The 22,591-nt window shown below is 36.6% G+C and overlaps 1 protein-coding gene, 1 long non-coding RNA gene and 1 other non-coding gene across 3 annotated transcripts; 1 reads left to right on the top strand and 2 right to left on the bottom strand.

Moving 5' to 3' along the window:
* Window positions 1-430: 430 nt before the first annotated feature.
* On the bottom strand, window positions 431-19,804 carry LOC134675820 (uncharacterized). Its single transcript, XM_063534118.1, has 7 exons — window positions 19,712-19,804; window positions 18,689-18,787; window positions 17,340-17,530; window positions 5,325-5,498; window positions 2,103-2,129; window positions 1,468-1,622; window positions 431-543 (listed from the first exon to the last, which is right to left on the bottom strand). The coding sequence occupies exons 1-7, from the start codon at window positions 19,779-19,781 to the stop codon at window positions 486-488; spliced, it is 774 nt and encodes a 257-aa protein (XP_063390188.1). The 5' UTR covers window positions 19,782-19,804; the 3' UTR covers window positions 431-485.
* Window positions 7,199-8,872, bottom strand: LOC134675821 (uncharacterized). The gene is made up of 3 exons (XR_010099804.1): window positions 8,800-8,872; window positions 8,137-8,685; window positions 7,199-7,776 (listed from the first exon to the last, which is right to left on the bottom strand). It is a non-coding gene; the product is annotated as an uncharacterized LOC134675821 (long non-coding RNA).
* Window positions 16,067-16,142, top strand: Trnac-gca (transfer RNA cysteine (anticodon GCA)). The gene has a single exon. It is a non-coding gene; the product is annotated as a tRNA-Cys (tRNA).
* Window positions 19,805-22,591: the final 2,787 nt, after the last annotated feature.

Genomic DNA, 22,591 nt, shown 5'->3' with positions numbered 1-22,591 from the left:
GCGGGACTTGTATCTTTGTAATTTAATAACATTCATTTGGATTTGATTTGGTTTGATTTTGTTTGATATTTTACATTTAATATTTGCTTCGGGTTGGTGTGGTGAAAAATTTTGTGTTTCACTCGGGGGCAAATTTTGTTTAACCTTCGTGCTTTGAAACCCTCGCAACGCTCAAGATTCCATTTCCGAACCACTCGCTACGCTCGTGGTTCAATTTTGGTATCTTTCGCTTGCTCGGGTATCAATATTAGCACGAGCGGTTAAACAATAACTTTGCCCCCGAGTGAAACAAATAACTATTTTACTATTGTCGCATTGCGTATGTCTGAGGCACGCGTATACCACTTCTATAGGATGCTACCTTCTATGAATACAATACAATACAAATACAATAAGTACTCTTTATTTCACACTTCACATACACGTGTTAATATTATTTTGGAATTCCCTGACTTTATTAGACACTCTGAATTTTCCTATCGCGTTCACGTTGTTTTAGTCATAAACAGTTCCCATTTGATAAAATATTCGGGCTGAAGTAACCTGAAAAGAAATAGTAAATCATTGACGTATATCTCAGGACTGGCCTTACGGGCTATAAGAATGGGGTATGAATGGGGCCCGTATAGCGGTGTAATGGCTCCTCTACACGATGGGCCAGCGCCAGCCACTCCAACTAGAACGTAAAATGTCTAACGTAAAATGTGTAACAATTTGCCTATATTCTTCTTAGGGTCGGTTGCACCAAACTGTTCGTATTGTTAAAGAGTTCGCTAAATTTTTAGGTATGGAAGTTTCATAGTAAAGCGCCGGGGCGCGCCGCCCGACGTTGATCAGTCTGTCAAATGTGGTTGGTGCAACTGGCCCTTAGTCTACATCGCGAACGGTCCAGAACGCAAAATGCCTACATCATTTTCCGTCGTTTTATCGTTACGTTAGCGATGTTTACGGAGCCCCGCTGCCGCGGCGCGGGGCTCCTATTCTGTGCGGTTTGGCCTTCGGCCATTTGAAGAAAACTAACGAACCTAACCTACCTGTGTGATATAAAAAAATGGTCATTAGACTAAAAGCGATATAGTCAAAATATACACAAGTCATTTTGCGTTTTAGACCATCCGCGACTATACGCCTCTGAATATTGGAGATATTTATGTGATTTTTGTATAAGGTAAACGTAGTGGTGCTCGACGCGGTACTGGGACATGTCATGTCTTGAAACTTAAATCATTGTCAATAGAGGTGACAGCAAGGTATCATCTAAAGTACACATATAAAGTCTTCCTTTATTCGTCCATAGTATACTGTAGTGTATAAGGGCTGAGTTAGACGGCGCGCGAACTCGCATGCGATTTTAGTTACATTGCGGACTGTTGGTTACGTCCAATTTAACCGACCGATCGAAACCCGCAATGTAATGAAACTCGCATGCGAGTTCTCGCATCGTCTGAGCCCTTTTTCTCGGCTTACGTCTCGAAACACTCTAAGAAGGCCTTGTTTCGCTGACTAGACAGCTTGTGTACTAGGATGGACATCCGGTCACAGTGTCCCCACTGCGCTGACGGCGCCGTCAGAAGCCCCACCACTCGCCCCTTGGCGCACACCAGCGGGGCTCCGTACATACCCTGGATACATATTCATTAAGTTTAATTTAATACATTTATTTCAGACCATATCTATAGCGTTAGTATACACTTCTTTAATCCTTATAACTCAGCCTATATATGCCCCACTGCTGGGCACAGGCCTCCTCTCATGCGCGAGTGGGCTTGGGCTATATAGTCCCCACAATAGCCCAATGCAGATTGGGGAATCACCTTTGAATTTATTTGCAGATGTATGCAGGTTTCCTCACGATGTTTTCCTTCATCGAAAAGCTAGTGGTAAATATCAAATGATATTTCGTATATAAGTTCCGAAAAACTCATTGGTACGAGCCGGGATTTGAACCCACGACCTCCGGATTGAAAGTCGGGTGTCTTATCCACTCGGTCACCACCGGTTAATTCTATGTTCATTCTTATTGCCCGCAAGGCCAGTCTTGAGATATACCTCAATGATTTCAGTTGGAAGAGTTAGTTTTGACTTGATTATCAGGTACTTACATGACAAGGCTGGGCTGTGTTATTCGGCTGAAATATTTACCTTTAATAAATTGCATGTAGTATGAAGTTATATATATTATGTAGGTATCGTACAACGTTTTATGGCTCCTCTACACAATGGGCCAACACCGGCCACTCCAAGGGACGCATTTATGCGTTAGAGGGAGCAAGTGATAGTGGTAGTTGCTATCTCATTCTAACGCATAAAAGCGTCCCTTGATGGAGCCCATCGTGTAGAGGAGCCATTACAGTAGGTACATATGGCCCATAACATTTTCGACATACATATAGACGGTCAAGCAAATCTTGTCAGTAGAAAAAGGCGCGAAATTCAAATTTTCTATGAGACGCTATCCCTTCGCGCCTACATTTTTCAAATTTGCCGCCTTTTTTTACTGACAAGATCTGCTTGACCAAGTATAGTTACGTAATCAGCTTATTATAGCACCGGTGTCGTAATGTAGCACCAGATGTACTACTTACCACAACACACATTGCACAACATGTACAATGTGTAACGGGGGCAAGTGGAATATTGTACGAGAGTCTATTATTATATTTTAAGAGCCCATCAACGTGCACACTAGCGCCACTGCTAAATAATCGCGATTATTTTTATTTAAAGACAGGTATTTAAAAACCGGGCAAGTGCGAGTCGGACTCGCGCACGAAGGGTTCCGTACCATAATGCAAAAAAAAAAACAAAAAAAAGCAAAAAGAAAACGGTCACCCATCCAAGTACTGACCCCTCCCGACGTTGCTTAACTTTGGTCAAAAATCACGTTTGTTGTATGGGAGCCCCATTTAAATCTTTATTTTATTCTGTTTTTAGTATTTGTTGTTATAGCGGCAACAGAAATACATCATCTGTGAAAATTTCAACTGTCTAGCTATCACGGTTCGTGAGATACAGCCTGGTGACAGACGGACGGACGGACGGACGGACGGACGGACAGCGAAGTCTTAGTAATAGGGTCCCGTTTTACCCTTTGGGTACGGAACCCTAAAAAAGGTGGCCGCTACGTACTGTAATACATCAAACTAGTTTTTATGTTGCTGTCCCAGCAAACATTTTTGGTCGATATTCCGAAAAAGGCACCTATTTTAGGTCGCACAATTTAGGAGACCAAAATGAGGCACGTCGAATCGACGTCGTGGGCACGTGCCGGCGACATAAATGGGGAAAAAACGCACGTGCCGGCGACGTATTTATTGACGGTAAATTAGTGATTACAACCATTAGGTCAACGCTAGGTCATGTTTCCGACGTGGATTCGACGTCGCTACGACGTGCCGCGTAGTTGAAATGTACTAATTTGGTAATCTTTACCACCTTTAGACGTGATGGTGACATATTTTTATCCATATAATTACTCTGCGAGGCAATATTTAGATGAGACGCGATGAAGAGAAAAAGAGACACAAACATTACGCTTATATATTCTTTTCACTCAGAAACAAAATGTCTAACAAGAAAACAACTTTAAGTTGTGCAATGATAATGGCGGCCACTAAGTCATGTAAAATAATTTAGGCCGATTACGCAGATGCAGAACGGTGAAATCTAGTGCGCAGAAAATTTTTTCGTGCAGTACGTTAGGTTTACATACAAAACTATCGATGGGCTTTTGAAATATTAAAGTTTTCAGCATTGTCTAAAATCAAAATGCATATATTTGCTTGTAATTGAGTGTTGTAATTGAATATTTGTGTGTGTGAGTGTATTGACTCGATCAAAAATATTGTTTTATTTTGAATATTAGCACAATGAAGTACCGTGTGATGGCACCATTCAAGATATAAAACAACTTAAATTATGCAATTTATATTTAGCATCTCGTTATAATGAAAGAAAATGGCGGCACAACCTTATGGTATTGATAGTAATTTACAAGTGTTTTTAACTATATGGTCGCAATTTGTGGTCTATTTTAAGTAACATTTACCTAAAATTAGTAGCTAAATCGACACAAAATCGACGACCTAAAGGTCTCCGTATAAGAAATAATTACGTCGCAAATACACTTAAAATGTCTTATTAGTACATTTGACCTATTGGTCAAACTTTGAAGTTAATTTTACCTAATATTTTGACTTATTTTCAACCATTAAGTCCCTGACTTCATGGTACCCGTATAAGAAATAATTACGTCGCATATACACCTAAAATGCCTTATTAGTACATTTGACCTACTGATCAGGGTTCGAAGTTAATTTTACCTAATATTTCGACCGATTTTCAACCAATAAGTCCCTGACTTTATGGTCTCCGTATAAGAAATAATTACGTCGCATATACACCTAAAATGCCTTATTAGTACATATGGCCTATTGGTCAGGGTTCGAAGTTAATTTAACCTAATAATTCGACTTATTTTCAACCATTAAGTCCGTGACTTTATAGTCCCCGTATAAGAAATAATTACGTCGCAAATACACCTAAAATGCCTTATTAGTAGATTTGACCTATTGGTCAGGGTTCAAGGTTAATTTTACCTGATATTTCACCTTATTTTCGACCCATAAGTCCCTGACTTCATGGTGTATTTATGAAGTGAAATTTACGTTTTATTGTCCCTATATTTTGACTTGAAAGTAAAAGTGTACAATACGTAAAATTATTGGTGACTTAGGACGTAATTTTTACTTAAATTGGTAAAATCTTCTTCGAGCCTAGGATTCTTAGGAAAAAATACTTAAAATGTTTGCTGGGGTATTCGTCAAACTATGCGTCCAAAGTTAATACGACCGTTTTTGTTTTGATTTGTTCCTATTGTTTACCATTGTTCCTATCCTGCAAGCCTATTATGGATCGCTTTATCCACATTTATCCACGTGATAGAACAACTGTCACTTTTTAACTCTGCGGGATAGAAAGAGACGGACACCGTTTTATCACGCTGTCACGTAGACAAATACGACCATCATATCCGTACTGTAAGGCAAAGATGGTCGGCTCTTTATCATTTGTCACCATATGATGACCATACCTGTCACGTTCTAACAAATATGTAAGCGCGAAAGTGACGCACGGCATGACAGGTGATAACAATGCGACCATGATACCGTTTCTGGGGTATTGAACGCACTCTCACTTAAGGGGCCCACTGATTAACAGTCCGCCGGACGGTATCGGCCTGTCAGTTGTTCGGAACTGTCAAAATTTTGTTCTAACTGAGAGGCCGATACCGTCCGGCGGACTGTTAATCAGTGGGCCCCTACGTCTTTAAAACACATGACATCATCGACGTGACCAACATGCTTCAGGTCATCCGCAGTCTTCTCGTATACTCGCACCAGTTCGGCGCAGGCCCGGTCCGTTTTATCTCCGAGCTGCAATATCTGGTACCGCATATGACGGTGCAACCGCCACCACTGTTCTGGAAGTTTCCCATCCTGGAAAGGAGTTTTGTTATTTAGAATATATTCGTAATTTGACGACCGGTCTGGCCTAGTGGGTAGTGACCCTGCCTGCGAAGCCGATGGTCCTGGGTTCGAATCCCAGTAAGGGCATTTATTTGTACGATGATACAGATATTTGTTCCTGAGTCATGGTTGTTTTCTATGTAGGTATTTAAGTATTTGTGTATTATATATATCGTTGTCTGAGTACCTACAACACAAGCCTTCCTGAGCTTACTGTGGGACTTAGTCAATCTGTGTACACTGTTAAAAATATTCAGGGAATTTTACATAATTTTAGGGCAACTTTCGTTGCCCTAACTTTTCTGTATTTTTACATAATTATGTAATTTTACAAGGCGTATGTAATTTTACATATCGACCTGATTTCATTATTATGTAATTTTACATTTATGTAATTTTACATAATCAAACAAATTGACGGTTATGTAAAATTACATTTATGTAATTTTACATAATCATACTGTCAGATATGTAAAAATCTCACTTATGTAATTTTACATAATCTGTAAAAATCTCATTTATGTAATTTTACATATCCGTAAAATTTCACTTACGTACTTTTACATTTTTTTCGGTAATATTACAGGGTAATTGTATGTTTTGTTACAAATTTCGTATGTATAAATACATAAAGTTTGTGTATTAGTAATGATTTTTATGTATGATTACATTTTATTCAGTAATATTACCGAATTATTATGTATTTTGTTACAGATTTCATGTGTGAAATTACACCAACTTAATGTATTATTAATGTTTTTTGAGTATTTTTACTTTTTATTCGGTAACATTACACAATTATTATGTGTTTTGTTACAGATTTCGTATGTAAAAATACATTAAGTTTTTGTATTATTAATGATACTTTATGTATATTTACATTGTATTTGGTAATATCACAGAAGTAATATGTGTTTTATTACAGATTTCGTATGTGAATTTACACAAAGTACATGTATTATTAATGATTTTTTTAAGTATTTTTCCTTTTTATTCGGGAATATTACCGAATTATTATGTATTTTGTTACAGATTTCGTCTGTAAAATTACACAAACTTTATTTATTATTAATGTTTTTTTAAGTATATTTACTTTTTATTCAGTAATATTACAAAATTATTGTGTTTTATTACAGTTTGCGTATGTGATTTTACCACAAACTTTATGTATTTTTAATGATTTTTAAGTATTTTTCCATTTTATTCGGTAATATTACTGATACAATTTATGTATTTTTACATAAGAAAACTGTGATTTTAAATATGGGCAAGGTAAAATTACTTGTTGTTTGTGTATTATTACCTGTAAAATTAGGTAATATTTCATGTTATTAGGGGATATTTTTCTGTAAAATTCAATACAAATTCTGTACATTTACGGTAATTCTCCGGATTTAGTTATTAACCATTCGTTAGTTTTTTTTTCTTATGTATTTTAATTAATGCAGCCTGTCTGCAGACTGCATTTATTAAAGTACATAAGAAAACAAATACCAACTTGCTAATAGCAAAATCCTGAGAATTATCGATAGCATGTAAATGTACAAAATTTGTATTGAATTCTTTAGGAAATATCGCCTAATAACATGTAAAACGAACTAATTTTATCAGTCATAATATACAAACAACAAGCAATTTACAGTTTGGAGGTTATTTAATAAAAAACAAAATTACAAAGAAATAAATTTATTGAATTTCACACACTCAAATTATAGAGCACACGCGTATATACACGTCTACGTGCATATTATTATTATTTATTCTGTGACAGAGTACAAAAAGTAGAAGACATATACGACACTATAAATTATATCTTATGTACATAAGTACTTCTTATGAATTAGTCTTATAAAAGTTTCGGTTAATAAGGCCTATGTGAATCTAATGCGTGAAACCTATACCATTTCAAGTAACGAATTGTCTGAAAATGTTTGTTACTGACATTAATTATAGTTAGTTTTTTTAGCATTAGAAAGAACTTGCAAGAAGTTAAGCGATCTTGACATGTCTTTTAATTGAAAAACGCTTTTTAAAAATCAAAAACTATTACTTATGACTTCCTTCTTTAGGATTTATTTTAATAAAAATATACCTTTGTATAAATTCTAATGTGTTTTGACAGTCCACTGGATATTCCATATTCAAGTTGCAGTAAGCCGCCATCAATAGTTGTAACGACGTAGGCAGAATCTGTTTCGCTAACAATCGTTTTTTCTACCAGCAAGTAATATAATTATATTTTCATTATCTGTGGACAAAAAACATAATGGTTAAAACAGGTAATATAATAGGCCCCCAAATTTAATACTTCCTCCTCAAATAAGATAATTTATCGTATTACGTTAAGTGGCACTACTAGTGAGTAAGGGTACAAGTCTCGGGCAGCGCAGTTTTAAAAGGGTGTAAGTTCCATGCCCCTTTTACAACTAAGCTGCGCGACACTTGTACCCTTTTTCACTAGGGCCACAGGTTTATTCAATACATTTACGTTTTAACACTGTATGTTTCATATAGATTATATTATGATTAATTATAAATTATATGAAACATACAGTGTTATGCTTCGCAGGTAAGGCATTTTATCATTGTAATAATAATTAAGTCTCACCTAAAAATACAATGTTAGGCGCAGCTATTTCGGATAGCTCTGCAACTTGAACCCTGGTTAATGGTTCCTGGAAAAGAAAAAGTTAATAAGATTAGTAAATGGAACTACTATATTTAGGATGGTACCTCATCTGGAAGAAAATGGATTATGAATTATATCTTGGGTATTGCTCTCCCTCTATGTGACGGATGATCAAAATAGCGTGGGCCTATGTTGCACCAAACCTGAGTTCCACTAGGTACAGCCAGGGTTCAGCATCAGCTCTATCTTGTCAACTTCAAGCGTCAAATTTTTAAATTGACATCATACTGCAAAATAAATGTGGTTTGAGTCAGCACATTAATGCTTAACAGTAGGTATCCAATTATAGTCTATTCTACAATACACTACATTCTACAATTACACAAAAAATATTTCATTACGAAAAGTCAAATTAATTTAGATTTACTCACCTTTTTCAATGATATTTTTTAAAGTTGGGTCCATTATTGGAACAGCTTTCTTGATTGTTTGGTCTACTGACCAAATTTTAATAACGGGCATGTTTTACTGTAAGAGAATAACACAATTTATTAGTGTTGGTGACTATTTAATTAACCTACACAATCAAGCATGTACTAATATCGTTTTAAATTTAGATGTACTTAGCTAATAAATACTTACATTTTTTTAATGGCATACGACGAAAGCGGCTGCTCCAAGATTTTGTAGATCAGGCCGCGTAGCCAAGATGCACATCGCTTACGCTCCGTAGCGATCGAAACGCAACTGTCACTGTCAGACTAATACGGAAGAGTGATAGAGAGACATGATGCTTTTCGTTGTCGAAGCGATAGCGATTGTAACCTCGGCTAGGCCGGCAGGTCTGATCCACCCTGGACGTGGACAGGACACGATATCAACTGGACTTTGTAAAGGACGCCGAGGAAACCGTTACAAAAAAGGTGAACCGCGAACCCTTTCTGGAAGTACATAACGTTTTGAGGTCTAATGCAGATTTCACTAGATATTCGATGCAAGAAAGTAAAGGTATATCTAATACTTATATTTACCTGTTTTCTTGTATGCTATATCCAATTTATTTACACGTTTACACAAGTACTACGTTCTACGCACAGCGAGTGAGCGAGCGCCATTTTGATGTGAACTCATGAACTGCGCAGCGCACAGCGCAGCTACGGGGGGGGTGCGCCTGACTAGCGATCGCGTGATCCATGTAGCTCGCGCGCCATTGGCGCGCGTTATAATATTGATCCGTGATTGGGTGTGTGCTAGTGCCGCACAAAATTCGTCCAATCCGCGAGTGCTAACGGATATGAATTCATATTTGAAGATTTATAGTTTATTTTTCGAAATTAATAATTAGGTACACAATTTTACCAATAATTGCTGACATTGGTACATATAAATAACATCGTAAGTTTTGTTGCTTCCAACTTTGATGCTGTAATTCACATTAAGGGGTTCCCTGGAGCCAATGAATGACCTATCTGAATCCCTTAGTTTTCTAATTTCTTTTTGGAGCTTATCATACGGTAAAGTTGAAAAGAATTTATGTACGAAATAGGTATCATTTGATATTTACCAATCGCTTTTCGGTGAAGAGGAAAACATGGTGAGGAAACCGGACTAATTCCAACAAGTTTCCTAGTTTCCCCTCTGGGTTAGAAGGTCAGATGGCAGTCGCTTCTGTAAAAACTAGTGCCTACGCCAATTCCCGGGATTAGTTGCCAAGCAGTTCCCAGGCTCCCATGAGCTGTGGCAAAAAGCTGGGATAGCGCGAGGAAGATTTATTATCATAGGGTAAAGTGCCCTATTACCAGCCACCTGCATTAATCGTTGAATAACTTTTATAATATGTCCAAAACTACACGGAATGTTTGTAAGTATACACGGTGTAATATGAGGAAACCGAATAGCTTTAACCACGCATTTCTGAGGTCAAAAGAAAGAAAAAATGTAAGATGAGTTTAGGTATACTTCACCAAAAAAAAAATTATTGTTGTTGTTTTGTTTTTTCAATTTCTTGAATGTACATGTACATAAAAATAAATGTTATTTGATGTTGATTGGTAAACTTTTCACTTAAAATTGATTTTTACATTTTTTTTTCGTAAAACCTACTTTTTGCAAAGCGTTACTTGTCACTTTTTGATATCTATCAAGAAGGATATTTTAGACTACGTCCCATAGCAGCAACATCACCATCAAAAAGGTCTTTTACACTGTGTAACAATAAAAACTTGTTTTTTTTTAATTAATATTATCTCTGAAACTAGGCGAATTTCAAAAAAGTTTATAGGACATTTTTGTCTCTAAATATGATCAGGAATACGCAGTTAAAATTATTCGGTTTAAAATATTTCGGTTTCCTCATGTTACACGGTGTATTTGTCCGCGATTATCTCGCGTTTAGCTGAACCGATTTTGATGTGGTTTTCAGAAAAGTGTTTGTTACATTCGGGAGAAGGTATTAGTATACATAGAGCTGAGCTGATGCTGAACCCTGGCCGTACCTAGTGGAACCAGAAAAGACAAAACTGTGGAAAAATACAATTGGACAGCGCGGCAATGCCGCCAGCCTTCTTGGCACCCTGCCCAAAGGCACAGAGCTGGAGCCAGGTTTTTATTTATAATTTTAGTTTATATTGTAGTTAGTTGTAGCTTTATGTAGTTTTTAATTACATGTAGTTAATAATTTTTTGTAACATATTTGCTGTGACTTAATTTTTTAATAAAAAGAGACGTCATGATCGATTACCTTTTTTCTAATTGGGGCATTTTACCCTATCCCATATTTACTTAAAAATTAATTGGGAGGAAAACTAACTTTTTATCCCGCCAGGTGGTGGTGGCGAATTAGCGACTTTACCTCGCTTTGACATAAAAACTGTCAAACCACATACATTTTTTGTAAGTTATTCTATTCTTGTAAAATTTTCTCAAAAATGCCTATGTCTGATATGAATATTTGACATATTTATTTTTAGAGACGTCAAAGACGAACCCAAATAAATAGGTACCTACCTAGATATGTATGTAGATTTCGTATTAAGTAACTAAGTATTTCTATCTTTACATAATATGAATGAATCTATTTATCTTTAAGTAGGTATTAGTAGTAACGATGTGGTGTGAGCACAAACCGATTTTGCCTAAAATTAATTAGGTAAGTACAGTCACCTGCAATAATATGTTACTCTTCGAAGGCCGCAATAATATGTGACACGCTCGTATGGCTCTACAGATAAGGTCGTGTCAGATATTTTTGCGGCCTTTGAAGAGTAACATATTATTGCAGGTGACTGTACCTACTTACTAAGTAAGTACCTAAGTACCTTCTTAATTTCGACCGCACGGGCGGCATTCTCAGCAGGTTAAAACTTGTTCACGGAATTGTATTAGGGTATTCCACCTGTCCAGTTTCTGTTTCTTTGTCCAATGTGTGTTTTGTCTCACATTTTGCTTGAGAGAGAGAGTGAGATGCCATGACATTGGACAAACATATCATTGGACACATTACCGCACCGCACCAAGGTCATTGCGACGCACCCATAAGTAAGACCTTGACAACAACCTTGACAATGTCCTTGGTGCGGTGCGGTAATGTGTTAGCACTGTTAGCAGCTTTATGGTAACATTCCATTTCTAACCGCAGCTGCACTACCGGTACTGAACGCGTCGCTGTCATTGTCAATTTCCATAGTAAAATTGACAGTAATGCAGCTGCGGTTAGAAATGGAATGTTACCATTAGGCATTAAGTAGTTTGTGTTCTATTCTATGTATGTAGGTAAAGGATAACTCACGCTCACGTTAGACCGGGCCGCATCCGGGCCGGAGCTTCCGGCGCTTAGGTACGTTTCTATGACATGACAGGCGAACACGGGATGCATTCCATAGAAAACGATGCGCCGGAAGCTCCGGCCCGGGCACGGCCCGGTCTAACGTGAGTCACCCTTAATGGGTACTCGTATGTTACCAGACGAACTCGCGGGCAAGAGCTAGGAATTCATAAATGTGAAAAAAACCGGACAAGTGCGAGTGGGACTCGCCCACCGAGGGTTCCGTACTTTTTAGTACTTATTCTCTTTATTTATTTTTCTTCTTAAGTTAGGTTAATTATAATATGAATATAAAAGTAAAATATAAAAACACTTACAAAATAATAAAAAAAAGTTATAAACACACAGTACTTATTTATTGTTATCACTCACACTTAATAATGAGAGAGTGAGATGCACTGACATTGGACAAAGAAATTGAATGCAAATTTGACAGGTGGAATACCACCCTAAGGGCCCCTTGCACCATTCCACTAACCCGGGGTTAACCGGTTAAATCTGGAGTTACCTTGGTTACCAGTACAATTTGACACTGGATTAACGGTTTAACCGGTTAACCTCGGATTAGTGGGACGGTGCAAGTGGCGCTAAGTTAGTTAAGTAGTAGTTTGGTATTTTTACTTTTATGCTGTTTAACTTGTTTGAAATAAAATAAATAAAAATGTAATGTAAAGACACACATTGAAATAGTAAATTTGCAGAAAATTAAATAAATATTGGAAAATTTCATTGTATTGTTTTTAATTTTACTGGCATTTTTCTGAATATTACATAATAGATAAGTAAATTTACATAAAAAAAAATTCACGAAAGTAGGTAAAATCACGACACTTTTATGTAAAGTTCCCCGCGGTACGCGTGTTGTTTGCTGTTGGTGCTGTTGTTGATGTGTTGTTGTTGGTAATGTTGTTGTTGCTGTTGTAATTGTGTAGTAGTTTGTTTTCCAAAGGGAAAAAGAAATAAAGTTGTACTTTTGCTAGGACAAAAAGATCCGCTTGCGAGCACTTCATTCCTGCAGCTCGGCCTTCGGCCTCGCGTGTTTGGGAAATCGAAAAGGACGCTCCGGGCCTTCGGCCCTACGCGGAGCTCGGCCTTCGACCTTCGCTCTGCCGTGTCACGCCTAACTCCGTTAACTCGAGTTACATGAGTTACGAATAACCAGTCTAAATCGTCTTAAAAACCATTAAATATATATCTTCTATAAGAAAATTTTGAAAATCTTCATTATTTACTGAGAAAAGCATATGGCTAACTCATGTAACTTCATTTTTTTGCCGATGGCGTCAGGCACAACTCAGTTAACTTAAGTTGTATGACTGACACAACCAAAATATCAACATCGTTTCTTAAGTTACCGGAGTTAGGCATGACTGGCCGAGCGCTTGATTTATACGACAACAATATTCCTATAGTAATACGTGTCACGTCTGATCACGCGAATGTCATGTAACTTGACTTACATGACTTCGTGTGACCACTATAGTATGGAAGAGTTGATCATGCGGAAACATTTAATTCGAATAAAATGAAAACTATTCAATTATGCGAAACAAAAATTAAAGGGCCCAGTCTGTGACCATATTTCCTACATGTAGATTAGATAAAATAAAAAAATTACGACGAACCGTCAACGATAACAGCATTTGAATCTTTAAAACTTTAAACGTAATTATCTCGAAACTCGACTTTTAAAGTTACATGAGATGCGCGTGACACGGCAGCGCTGGGTTTCGAAGCTCAGCGCCGCGTTAAAAACTGCCAGGGTCCCTCTATGACATTTGGTCGAGCACCACCTAGGTCTGACCGTTTGGCCGGCCCGTCCAACATTTTTCTGACCGGAAGCGGTAGACCAAAAGTCGGAATTTTCTGGAGATCACGAGACCGCCCTCTATATGAAACTGTCAAAGTCTAACACACCACGAACCTCCTTCTGGGAGAACAATTGTGTCATCAGTCAGTCGTATTGCAGCTTTATATAATATAGAAAAATACGTAGATAATAAAATTATTTTTGTCCCTGACATTCCATGTAATTTTACAGATTTTATGTAAAAGTCCATTGTCTTAGTGATTACTATACAATACATATTGAATATGTAAAAAAAAACATATTCACGGCCTCCTTAGCCTATTAGTTGATAGTGACCCTGCCTATAAAGCAGGACGTCCCGGGTTTGCATCCTGGTCAGAGCATTTATTTGTGTGTCTATTATCACGTAATATATTTGTTCATCAGGAGTTATGGATGTTGCCTATGTATTCAAGAATGTATCGATTATACATTTATACCTAAAGTGCCCACAACACAATCCTTATTGAGCTTACTGTGGGACTAGGTTAATTTGTGTAAAATTGTCCTATATATTATTTATTTATTTTACCAGTAAATTTACAGAAAATATGTAGGTATACCATTAAGAAGATATTGGTAAATTTCATTATATTGTTTGTAATATTACTGACATGTTTCGGAATATTACATAAGACTTAAGTAAATTTACATAAAAATGTATTTTTCAAAAGAAATAATAAATTTGCGAGATTTTTATGTAAAATACCCGTTCCAATTGTTAAAAATCAAGTGTAGTATTACAGATATTTATGTAAACGGGCATTTCTTAGTGACTATTACATATGTATCGTGTAAAAAGACCCATTTGAACAGGAAGTTTACAGAAAATTTATAAAATTAAAAAAATGTTGGGAAATTTCATTATGTTTTTTGTAATTTTTCTGATATTTTTCGGAATATTACATAAGAAGTAAGTAAATTGTAATAAAAATGTGTTTCTCAATAAAAAATGGTAAAATTACGAGATTTTTATGTCAAATTCCCGATTTAATTGTTAAAAACACATTAAAAAAGTATTTGTCCCAAAAGTTCCATGTAATTTTACAGATTTTATGTAAACGTTCATCTCTTAGTAATTATTACATATTTATTATGTAAAAATACCATTTAAACAGTAATTTCTACAGAATATATATGTAAAATGAAGAAATGTTGGGAAACTTCATAATGTTTTTTGTGATTTTAATGACATTTTTTGGAATTTTACATAAGACGTGAGTAACTTTACACAAAAATGTAATTTTCACAAAATTAGGTAAAATTATGAGATTTTTATGTAAAATACCCATTTTAATTGATATAAACACATAAAAAAATGTATTTGTCCCAAACATTCCATGTAATTTTACAGATTTTATGTAAACTTCTATCTCTTAGTGATTATTATATATTTATTATGTAAAGCGACACATTTAAACAGTAAATTTACAGAAAATATGTAAAATTAAAGAATTTTTTGGATATTTTATATTATTGTTTGTAATTTTCCTGACATTATTCCGAATATTACATTACACGTAAGTAAATTTACACAAATATGTAATTTGAAAAAAAAATTGTAAAATTACGAGATGTTTATGTAAAATTCTCTTTTTAATTGTTAAAAACACATAAAAAAAAGTATTTGTCCCAAACATTCCATGTAATTTTACAGATGTTATGTAAACTTCCATCTCTTAGTGATTATTACATATATGTTATGTAAAAAGACCATTTAAACAGTAAATTGAACAGAATATATGTAAAATTAAAGATGTGTTGGGAAATTTCATAATGTTTTTTTGTAATTTTACTGATATCTTACGGAATATTACATAAGACGTAAGTCAATTTACATAAAAATGTATTTTTCACGAAAATAGGTAATATTGCGAGATTTCTAAGTAAAATTCCCTCTTCAATCGTAAAAAATACATACCAAAATGTATTTATCCCGAACATTCCATGTAATTTTACAGATTTTATGTAAATATTCATGGCTTAGTGATTATTACATAAATTTTATGTAAAACTACATAAAAATTATTGATTTTACCGAAAAAATGAAAAATTTACGAGAATTACGTAAAATGTCATATTTTTCCGTAAATTTCCCAGATTTTTCGGGAATTTTACAGGATTATGTAATTTTTTTGCATGTAAAATTACATAATTTTTAACAGTGTAAGAATGTCCTATAATATTTATTTATTTATTATTATTTATTAATTTTAATTAAAAACGTCATGTGGGCCCGGGATATACATAGCTCAGTGGTAGAGCAATCGACTGCAGATCGATAGGTCCCCGGTTCAAATCCGGGTGTCCCGTAAAAATAAGTTTTTTACTACAATATGTAATTCTAATCATTTTCATTGTGGTAGCAAATGCAACGTATTATTTTTTATTTCTGCGATGAACTGCATTAAAACTATTAAAATGTTAATTTTTAACGGCCTCCTAGCCTAGTCGGTAGTGACCCAGCCTACGAAGCAGGAGGTCCCAGGTTCGAATCCTGGTAAGTAAGGGCATTTGTGTGTTCATCACAAAATATTTGTTTCCACACACACACGTCGTGGCCACAGCTGGTGCAACTCAGCTGAAACGTCGGAATTAAAGGTAAAAACAATGAAATTATATCGCGGTAGACCCGTTTGTGTAATTGAAAATATTTGTTCCTGATTTATGGATGTTTTCTATGTATTAAATAAGTATTTGTATATGTGTATATTATATATATCGTCGTCGTCACCCACAACACAAGCCTTATTGAGCTTACTGTGGGAGTGGGACTAAGCCGATCTGTGTAAAATAGTTCTATAATATTTATCTTATTTATTTACCTATTTAATATTTTATTTTTATAAACGTACACTAGCTATGTTTCCAAATAAGGTACTTGCGCCTAATAAGGCCCACTTTTAATTTTATTTTTTATTTTTTTCATTGTTGATAAGAACTTGCAATTTTGTCTATGGTACTAACCAAACATGGGCGAGAAATTTAAACTCATTTACACTTATAAAAGTATGAAATTTTGAAATTGAGCAAGCTTTTAAACTGGGCCTTATTAGGTGCAAGTACCTTATATCATTAAAGTTCCTGAGGTCCACCCGCCATCCTGACGCTCACAACACGGTACCCTGGCAAGCCATAGCCCCAGAGGTAGCAAGAGTGGACGGAAACTGGCAGTGGCGGATTTGCCTTAAGGCCCAGAAGGCTCGGGCCTGGAGCGAGCAATCGGCAAGATATTAGGGGGGCAACAAGACGGCAGTCTATAGATGGGTGCTGAGAAAGGGGCGGCTAGTAGTAAAACAGGGACTGGGGCCTAGGGCGGCAAACACTGCAACTCCGCCACTGGAAACTGGCCTACCGGTATCGAAAAGTCAAAAATCGTTATTTGTCTCTTGAATACGCACTCCAAGGGACGCATTTGTATTGCTCACTCATTCTACTGCATGGCTGCGTCCCTTGGAGTGGCCGGCGTTGGCCCATCGTGTAGAGGAGCCATAAACTTTGTATCCGTACCTCTGCGTATAAGAAATGCCAGCCGACAACGACGCACTCGTCCTGTCCAGTCAGCCGGTCTTCCCCCGTGTAGTCAATGCCGACAGCTCGCAGTGGCTGCTCGACCATTATATCTGGAATGCGTCTTTGCAACAGGAGGAGCGATACTGACTTCTGCAGCATATAGCTTCTTTCATCGGTGTCTTCTGGAACTGAGAGCAATCTATGCTGATGTACATTGTACGTACATGTTTTCATCGAGTAGTTCACACGGATGAGTTCAAAGGAGAAGCCGTGCGATACTCCTGTGTGCCACAAGCCACTTTTACGATCCCCATTCTTTTTCCCATTACTGCAAAGGGTCTGGTCGTTTGATTTATTCTATCCTATAATTTCATATCCACCGCCTCAAAACTGAATGTTCTAATGTTATATATCCATGTGAAATTCCATAAAAATGGCTTATATTTTACACTGATCCACGCACCACGATCAAGAATCCTTGGTACTTTCAAAATATCTGAAGCCTTGACATTTGGTATGGAATTAGGTATTAGGCGAAAAATCCTGCGTAAAAATGTCAAAAAACGAGGTTATCGTACTCGACTGTTTCCTCCTCCAAAACTTAACCAAATGATGCCAAATCTAAGTTGTAATGAAATGATCTGTGTCGGACTGTTTTGTTTTTTAGGCTACTTGATGTCAGTTTTAAATACCTACCATGCTTCTCTTTGCAGCCTAGTAAATTATGGCCGTTTGTACGAATATTTGAAGTGCTCTAGCGCCTTAAAACAAGTAGATATGTATATCAAAAAAAGCAAAACAGTCCAACGCAGATATTAATAATAAGAATGAATAATGTGTGATGAAATAATCATTAGATCATTACTCTAGCTTCAAAAACCGCGGAGGAAACAATCGAGTACGTTTGTATGGAGAAATTACCACTCCTGTTGGCTCTTAGGGGCCCCCCACATCTGGCGTCTTTCGAGCGTCGGCGTCTACAATTCTATGGCCGACGTCGACGCAGCGTCGACGCAACTGCGCAGCGACGTCATTTTCCATAGCGCTGGACCGACGCCGACAGACGCCGACGCTCGAAAAACGCCAGATGTGGGGGGGCCCTTAGCCCCCATTCGCACGACAGCTTTTTCAACGCGCGTTAAAAAAGCGTTTGAATGACACAAATGGATAACCATGTATGTATTCACACGACAGCGGTGGCGCTTTTTATCAAGCATTGTTGGATTTTCGACTTTAAGCCTTGGTCATTAAATCGAATTTAGAGACAAATGCGGACAGAATCAAGCGCTTTATTAACGCGCGTTGAAAAAGCTGTCGTGCGAATGGGGGCTTAAGGTTTTACGTACGTTTGGGCAGCAGGACTCTTACGACTGGCACCCGAACGCCTCTCGAGGGGTGCCGGTAGCGCGTGCCGGTGACAACGGTGATGGGTCGTCTGTCGTAGACTTCGCATGCAACAAAATTAGTTCGATCATTAGATGGTAGCACAGACAAAACATCCTCCAGACTGAGCATAGTCGCGCTACCCCCTCTGCCACGCATACGGTAATCTTACTCCATGTTCGAGTCGAAAGTGTCTTTGTGTGACGTCCGTGTCTTTGAACGGACCAATCACGGCACGAGACTTTACTCACCTCGTCCCGCGCACCCTCGCATTTTTGGCATCAACGGTTGCATGAAATAATTGCTCTAAACTCGGTCTAGAGGATTCCTAGTCTATAGATGTGATATACGCGTGCATTCGTGAAGGACAAAATATACGCAATACAACACTATGATTGGTCGAGATTATTTGTTGCCCACCATAAACCATACGGTGAAAAAAGTGAGAGTGTGACACGGACAAACAATAATAGCGCTTTTTCTGCTACTCCTACTGAAAGATACATAAGACTATCCCGTTCAGTCATTTCCCCCCACCCCTCATGCCTGATCCAATACTAGATTCATGAGTTCGATTCAGATTTGACTACTTGTTACGGTTACGAACTGGTTTCGATACGACCTTGACGTACGAATTTCACTAAATTTGCACGCATCAGCGTCATCAAAACAAGATCAAAAACATATCTAGACACACAAACACAAATGGAGCATTATTTCCATGAAATTGTCTACCGTTGTCCCGTACAAACGCGAGTTTTCTGAAGGTTTGCAGGTATAGGAGTTTCTATGTCTGTAACAATTGGTCAAAATTATGACCAGAAAAATAATTGTCTGCTTTAAACGCCGAAAAAAAGTTCTAATATACGAAATAAAATGCGTTTGTACGAGACAGCTCGTGGAATGCTCCAAATTAAAAAAAAAATGTTTTAGCTTAGTTCTTTCTAATGCTAAAAAAAGGAACTAAGGTATAAACAAAAAGTAACCATTGGGGCCTGTAACGCATACCGCAGCAGTTAGCACCACAACGCGAGACACCAGGGACCCCACGCACATGCCTCGCGACCGAGACTCGAAATACACCTAAAATTACACATACATTAAATACATTTGCTAGCCGGCAAATTTGAAAAATGTAGGCGTTGAGGTTCGCACTTCCATACAATTTTGAATTCCGCCTTATTAAGGTGACGTTATGTTCGGAATGCTCGGATGTCAACTGAAGCTGCATTATAAAAAAAAAATCTATGGTTGATAAGAATTTTGACCAATTTTTTTAGTCATATTTTTTTTCGACAATGATATATACATACATAAAATAGCATAACAGCTGTATATACCATGGCTTGCTGTGCAATGAGCTATTGGACCATTTGGACCGCGAGCCAGGAGCATATTATATCGTCAGTCATTCCCCATCCCGTTGATATTTTGTCAAAGAGTTTAGATGCCATTATGAATTTAAAAAACCATCAGTCGGTTATATCGCGGTGGAAAGACCGTCAACTACTTGCATAAACATCTAAAATTACGCACCTACCTCTTTATGACACACATATGCCGTACCTAAAATAATACTACATGCAAAGTTTCATGATTTTGATATCAGTATCATAAATAGGTAAGGCGTGTTTTAATATGTTCATGCGACCAGCTGACTGAGTTTCCACCGCCAAAGAACCGGTATTTGATTTAAATGCCATCTAGTGAGTTTCCCTCAAACTGGTATTAATATAACTGTAGTACTCACAGTGATGTGCTTAGGGGTTTCAAGTAATGCGACGAAATGACGCTAGATGGCGTTAACCTCAATTATACATAGTGCTGCAGACATTTTGCACTAGATGGCGCTGTTATTAACATTTTGAGTTACAATGTCGTTGAGTTTTCACTTCTGCCGGCACTCCCGGAGTGCGACCCGTTGTTTTTTTTAATTCACAACAACATCTCAACAATCTTCTGACAAAGTTACAATCGGGAGGCGATGACTAGGTAAATTTATTTGCTTTTTTACGTGTTTGGGTGGCTCGTTCCTCAGTCCACTAACAGAGCGGCAGCTGACGTCCACAAGAGCTCATTACACATTGCCCTTAATCATGAGATGACGAACGAACGACAGAGAGGTATGGAAGAGAAAGACATGCTGCGCCAACCCGAAGTGAATGGGACGAGGGCAAGACTATTAATTTATATCTCTTTATATGTATACCTATATAGTTATACAGGGCGTCCCACGGCGATGCCACATGGAGGGAAAGTACCTTAAATATCATAGATAGCATATTTTGCTGAAAGAAGACTTCATTTTATTTTTAAAACTTAGTTAAATTGCATTCATACTTTTTTAATTTTTTTTGAAAAAAAATGTATGGAAAAAAATTATCGCGTCATTGGAGGAAAAGTACCTTAATTATTGTAAATGAACATCTTACTGAAAGAAGACATTATTTCGATTTAAAAAAACAAGTTGAATTGCATTTTAAATAATTTCATGGTTAAACCGGGAATCGAACCCGCTACACAAGAAAAAAAAAATACCTTGTAGCTTTGTCATACCGATCGAAAGGCGAGAATTATTTTTTTGGTACAAGGTATTTTTTTTCTCGTGTAGCGGGTTCGATTCCCGGTTTAACCATGAAATTATTTAAAATGCAATTCAACTTGTTTTTTAAATCGAAATAATGTCTTCTTTCAGTAAGATGTTCATTTACAATAATTAAGGTACTTTTCCTCCAATGACGCGTAATTTTTTTTCCATACATTTAAAAAAAAAAAATTAAAAAAGTATGAATGCAACTTTACTAAGTTTTAAAAATAAAATGAAGTCTTCTTTCAGCAAAATATGCTATCTATGATATTTAAGGTACTTTCCCTCCATGTGGCATCGCCGTGGGACGCCCTGTATACTATATGTATAGGTACCTAAATATATTCATCACACAATACAATTTTTTTTAATTCATTTATTTACAGACTGCAATGGTCCACACAGTATACATAATATTACACACAAGACCATAAAAATTACATTAACATAAGATTAACACAATATACATTACAATTAAAATATGTACAATTAATAAATTATTTAATATTGGACAACTTACAATGAATGGGAAAATTCCATCTCCAGATAATTCAGGTTTTCTGCCGTAGGACACTGAACGACTTAATCCTATAAAGGGGCACACTGATTAACAGTCCGCCGGCCGGTATCGGCCTGTCAGTTGTTCGGAACTGTCAATATTTTGTTCTAACTGACAGGCCGATACCGTCAGTGGTCGGCTTTAATAAACAGCACATGTAGGTACTTGTTTAATAAATTAATTTTCAATGTTTAAGTAGGTAGTTAAATAATTTTAAAGTATATTAAATTAATTAAGTGTGATAGTAAACTTAAATAAACGTCAAAACAAATTATAATATTTTCTGAAAATAATTTTATTTGTTCTTATCCTCGTAAGGCCCAAGCTATTTTTAGGACGTTTATCATATCTACCCAACGGCCTAATTTTAGGTACTTATACTAGCGGCCCAGACCTTCTACTTGCTATAAAATCTGAAATTGGCATATTTATATTAGCTGAAGTCTTATAAGGATCGGTACGTGTCAGAAGTGAATGACCTAATTTTAGGACTCTGGGCCGCTAATTGATAAATTAATATAGTTGCTTGGGCCGGAAGGACTACATTTCTCAGTCCTAAAAATAGGACGTTGGGCCTTACGAGGTTATACCTACTCCTAATTAATAATATTGTAGTGTGATTGGTTAAAACTGTTATAAAAGTAACACATACCTAGCAGGAAAAAAACCGAAAGTGTTTTCATTCTTTTCTCGGATTTTACTTGGTTATTTTAATCAAAA

The sequence above is a fragment of the Cydia fagiglandana genome, chromosome 23, assembly GCF_963556715.1.
Source record: "Cydia fagiglandana chromosome 23, ilCydFagi1.1, whole genome shotgun sequence".
In the NCBI taxonomy this organism is placed as follows: domain Eukaryota; kingdom Metazoa; phylum Arthropoda; class Insecta; order Lepidoptera; family Tortricidae; genus Cydia; species Cydia fagiglandana.
The sequence above is the reverse complement of the archived record's forward strand: the minus strand, read 5'-3'. Positions and strand labels throughout refer to the sequence as shown.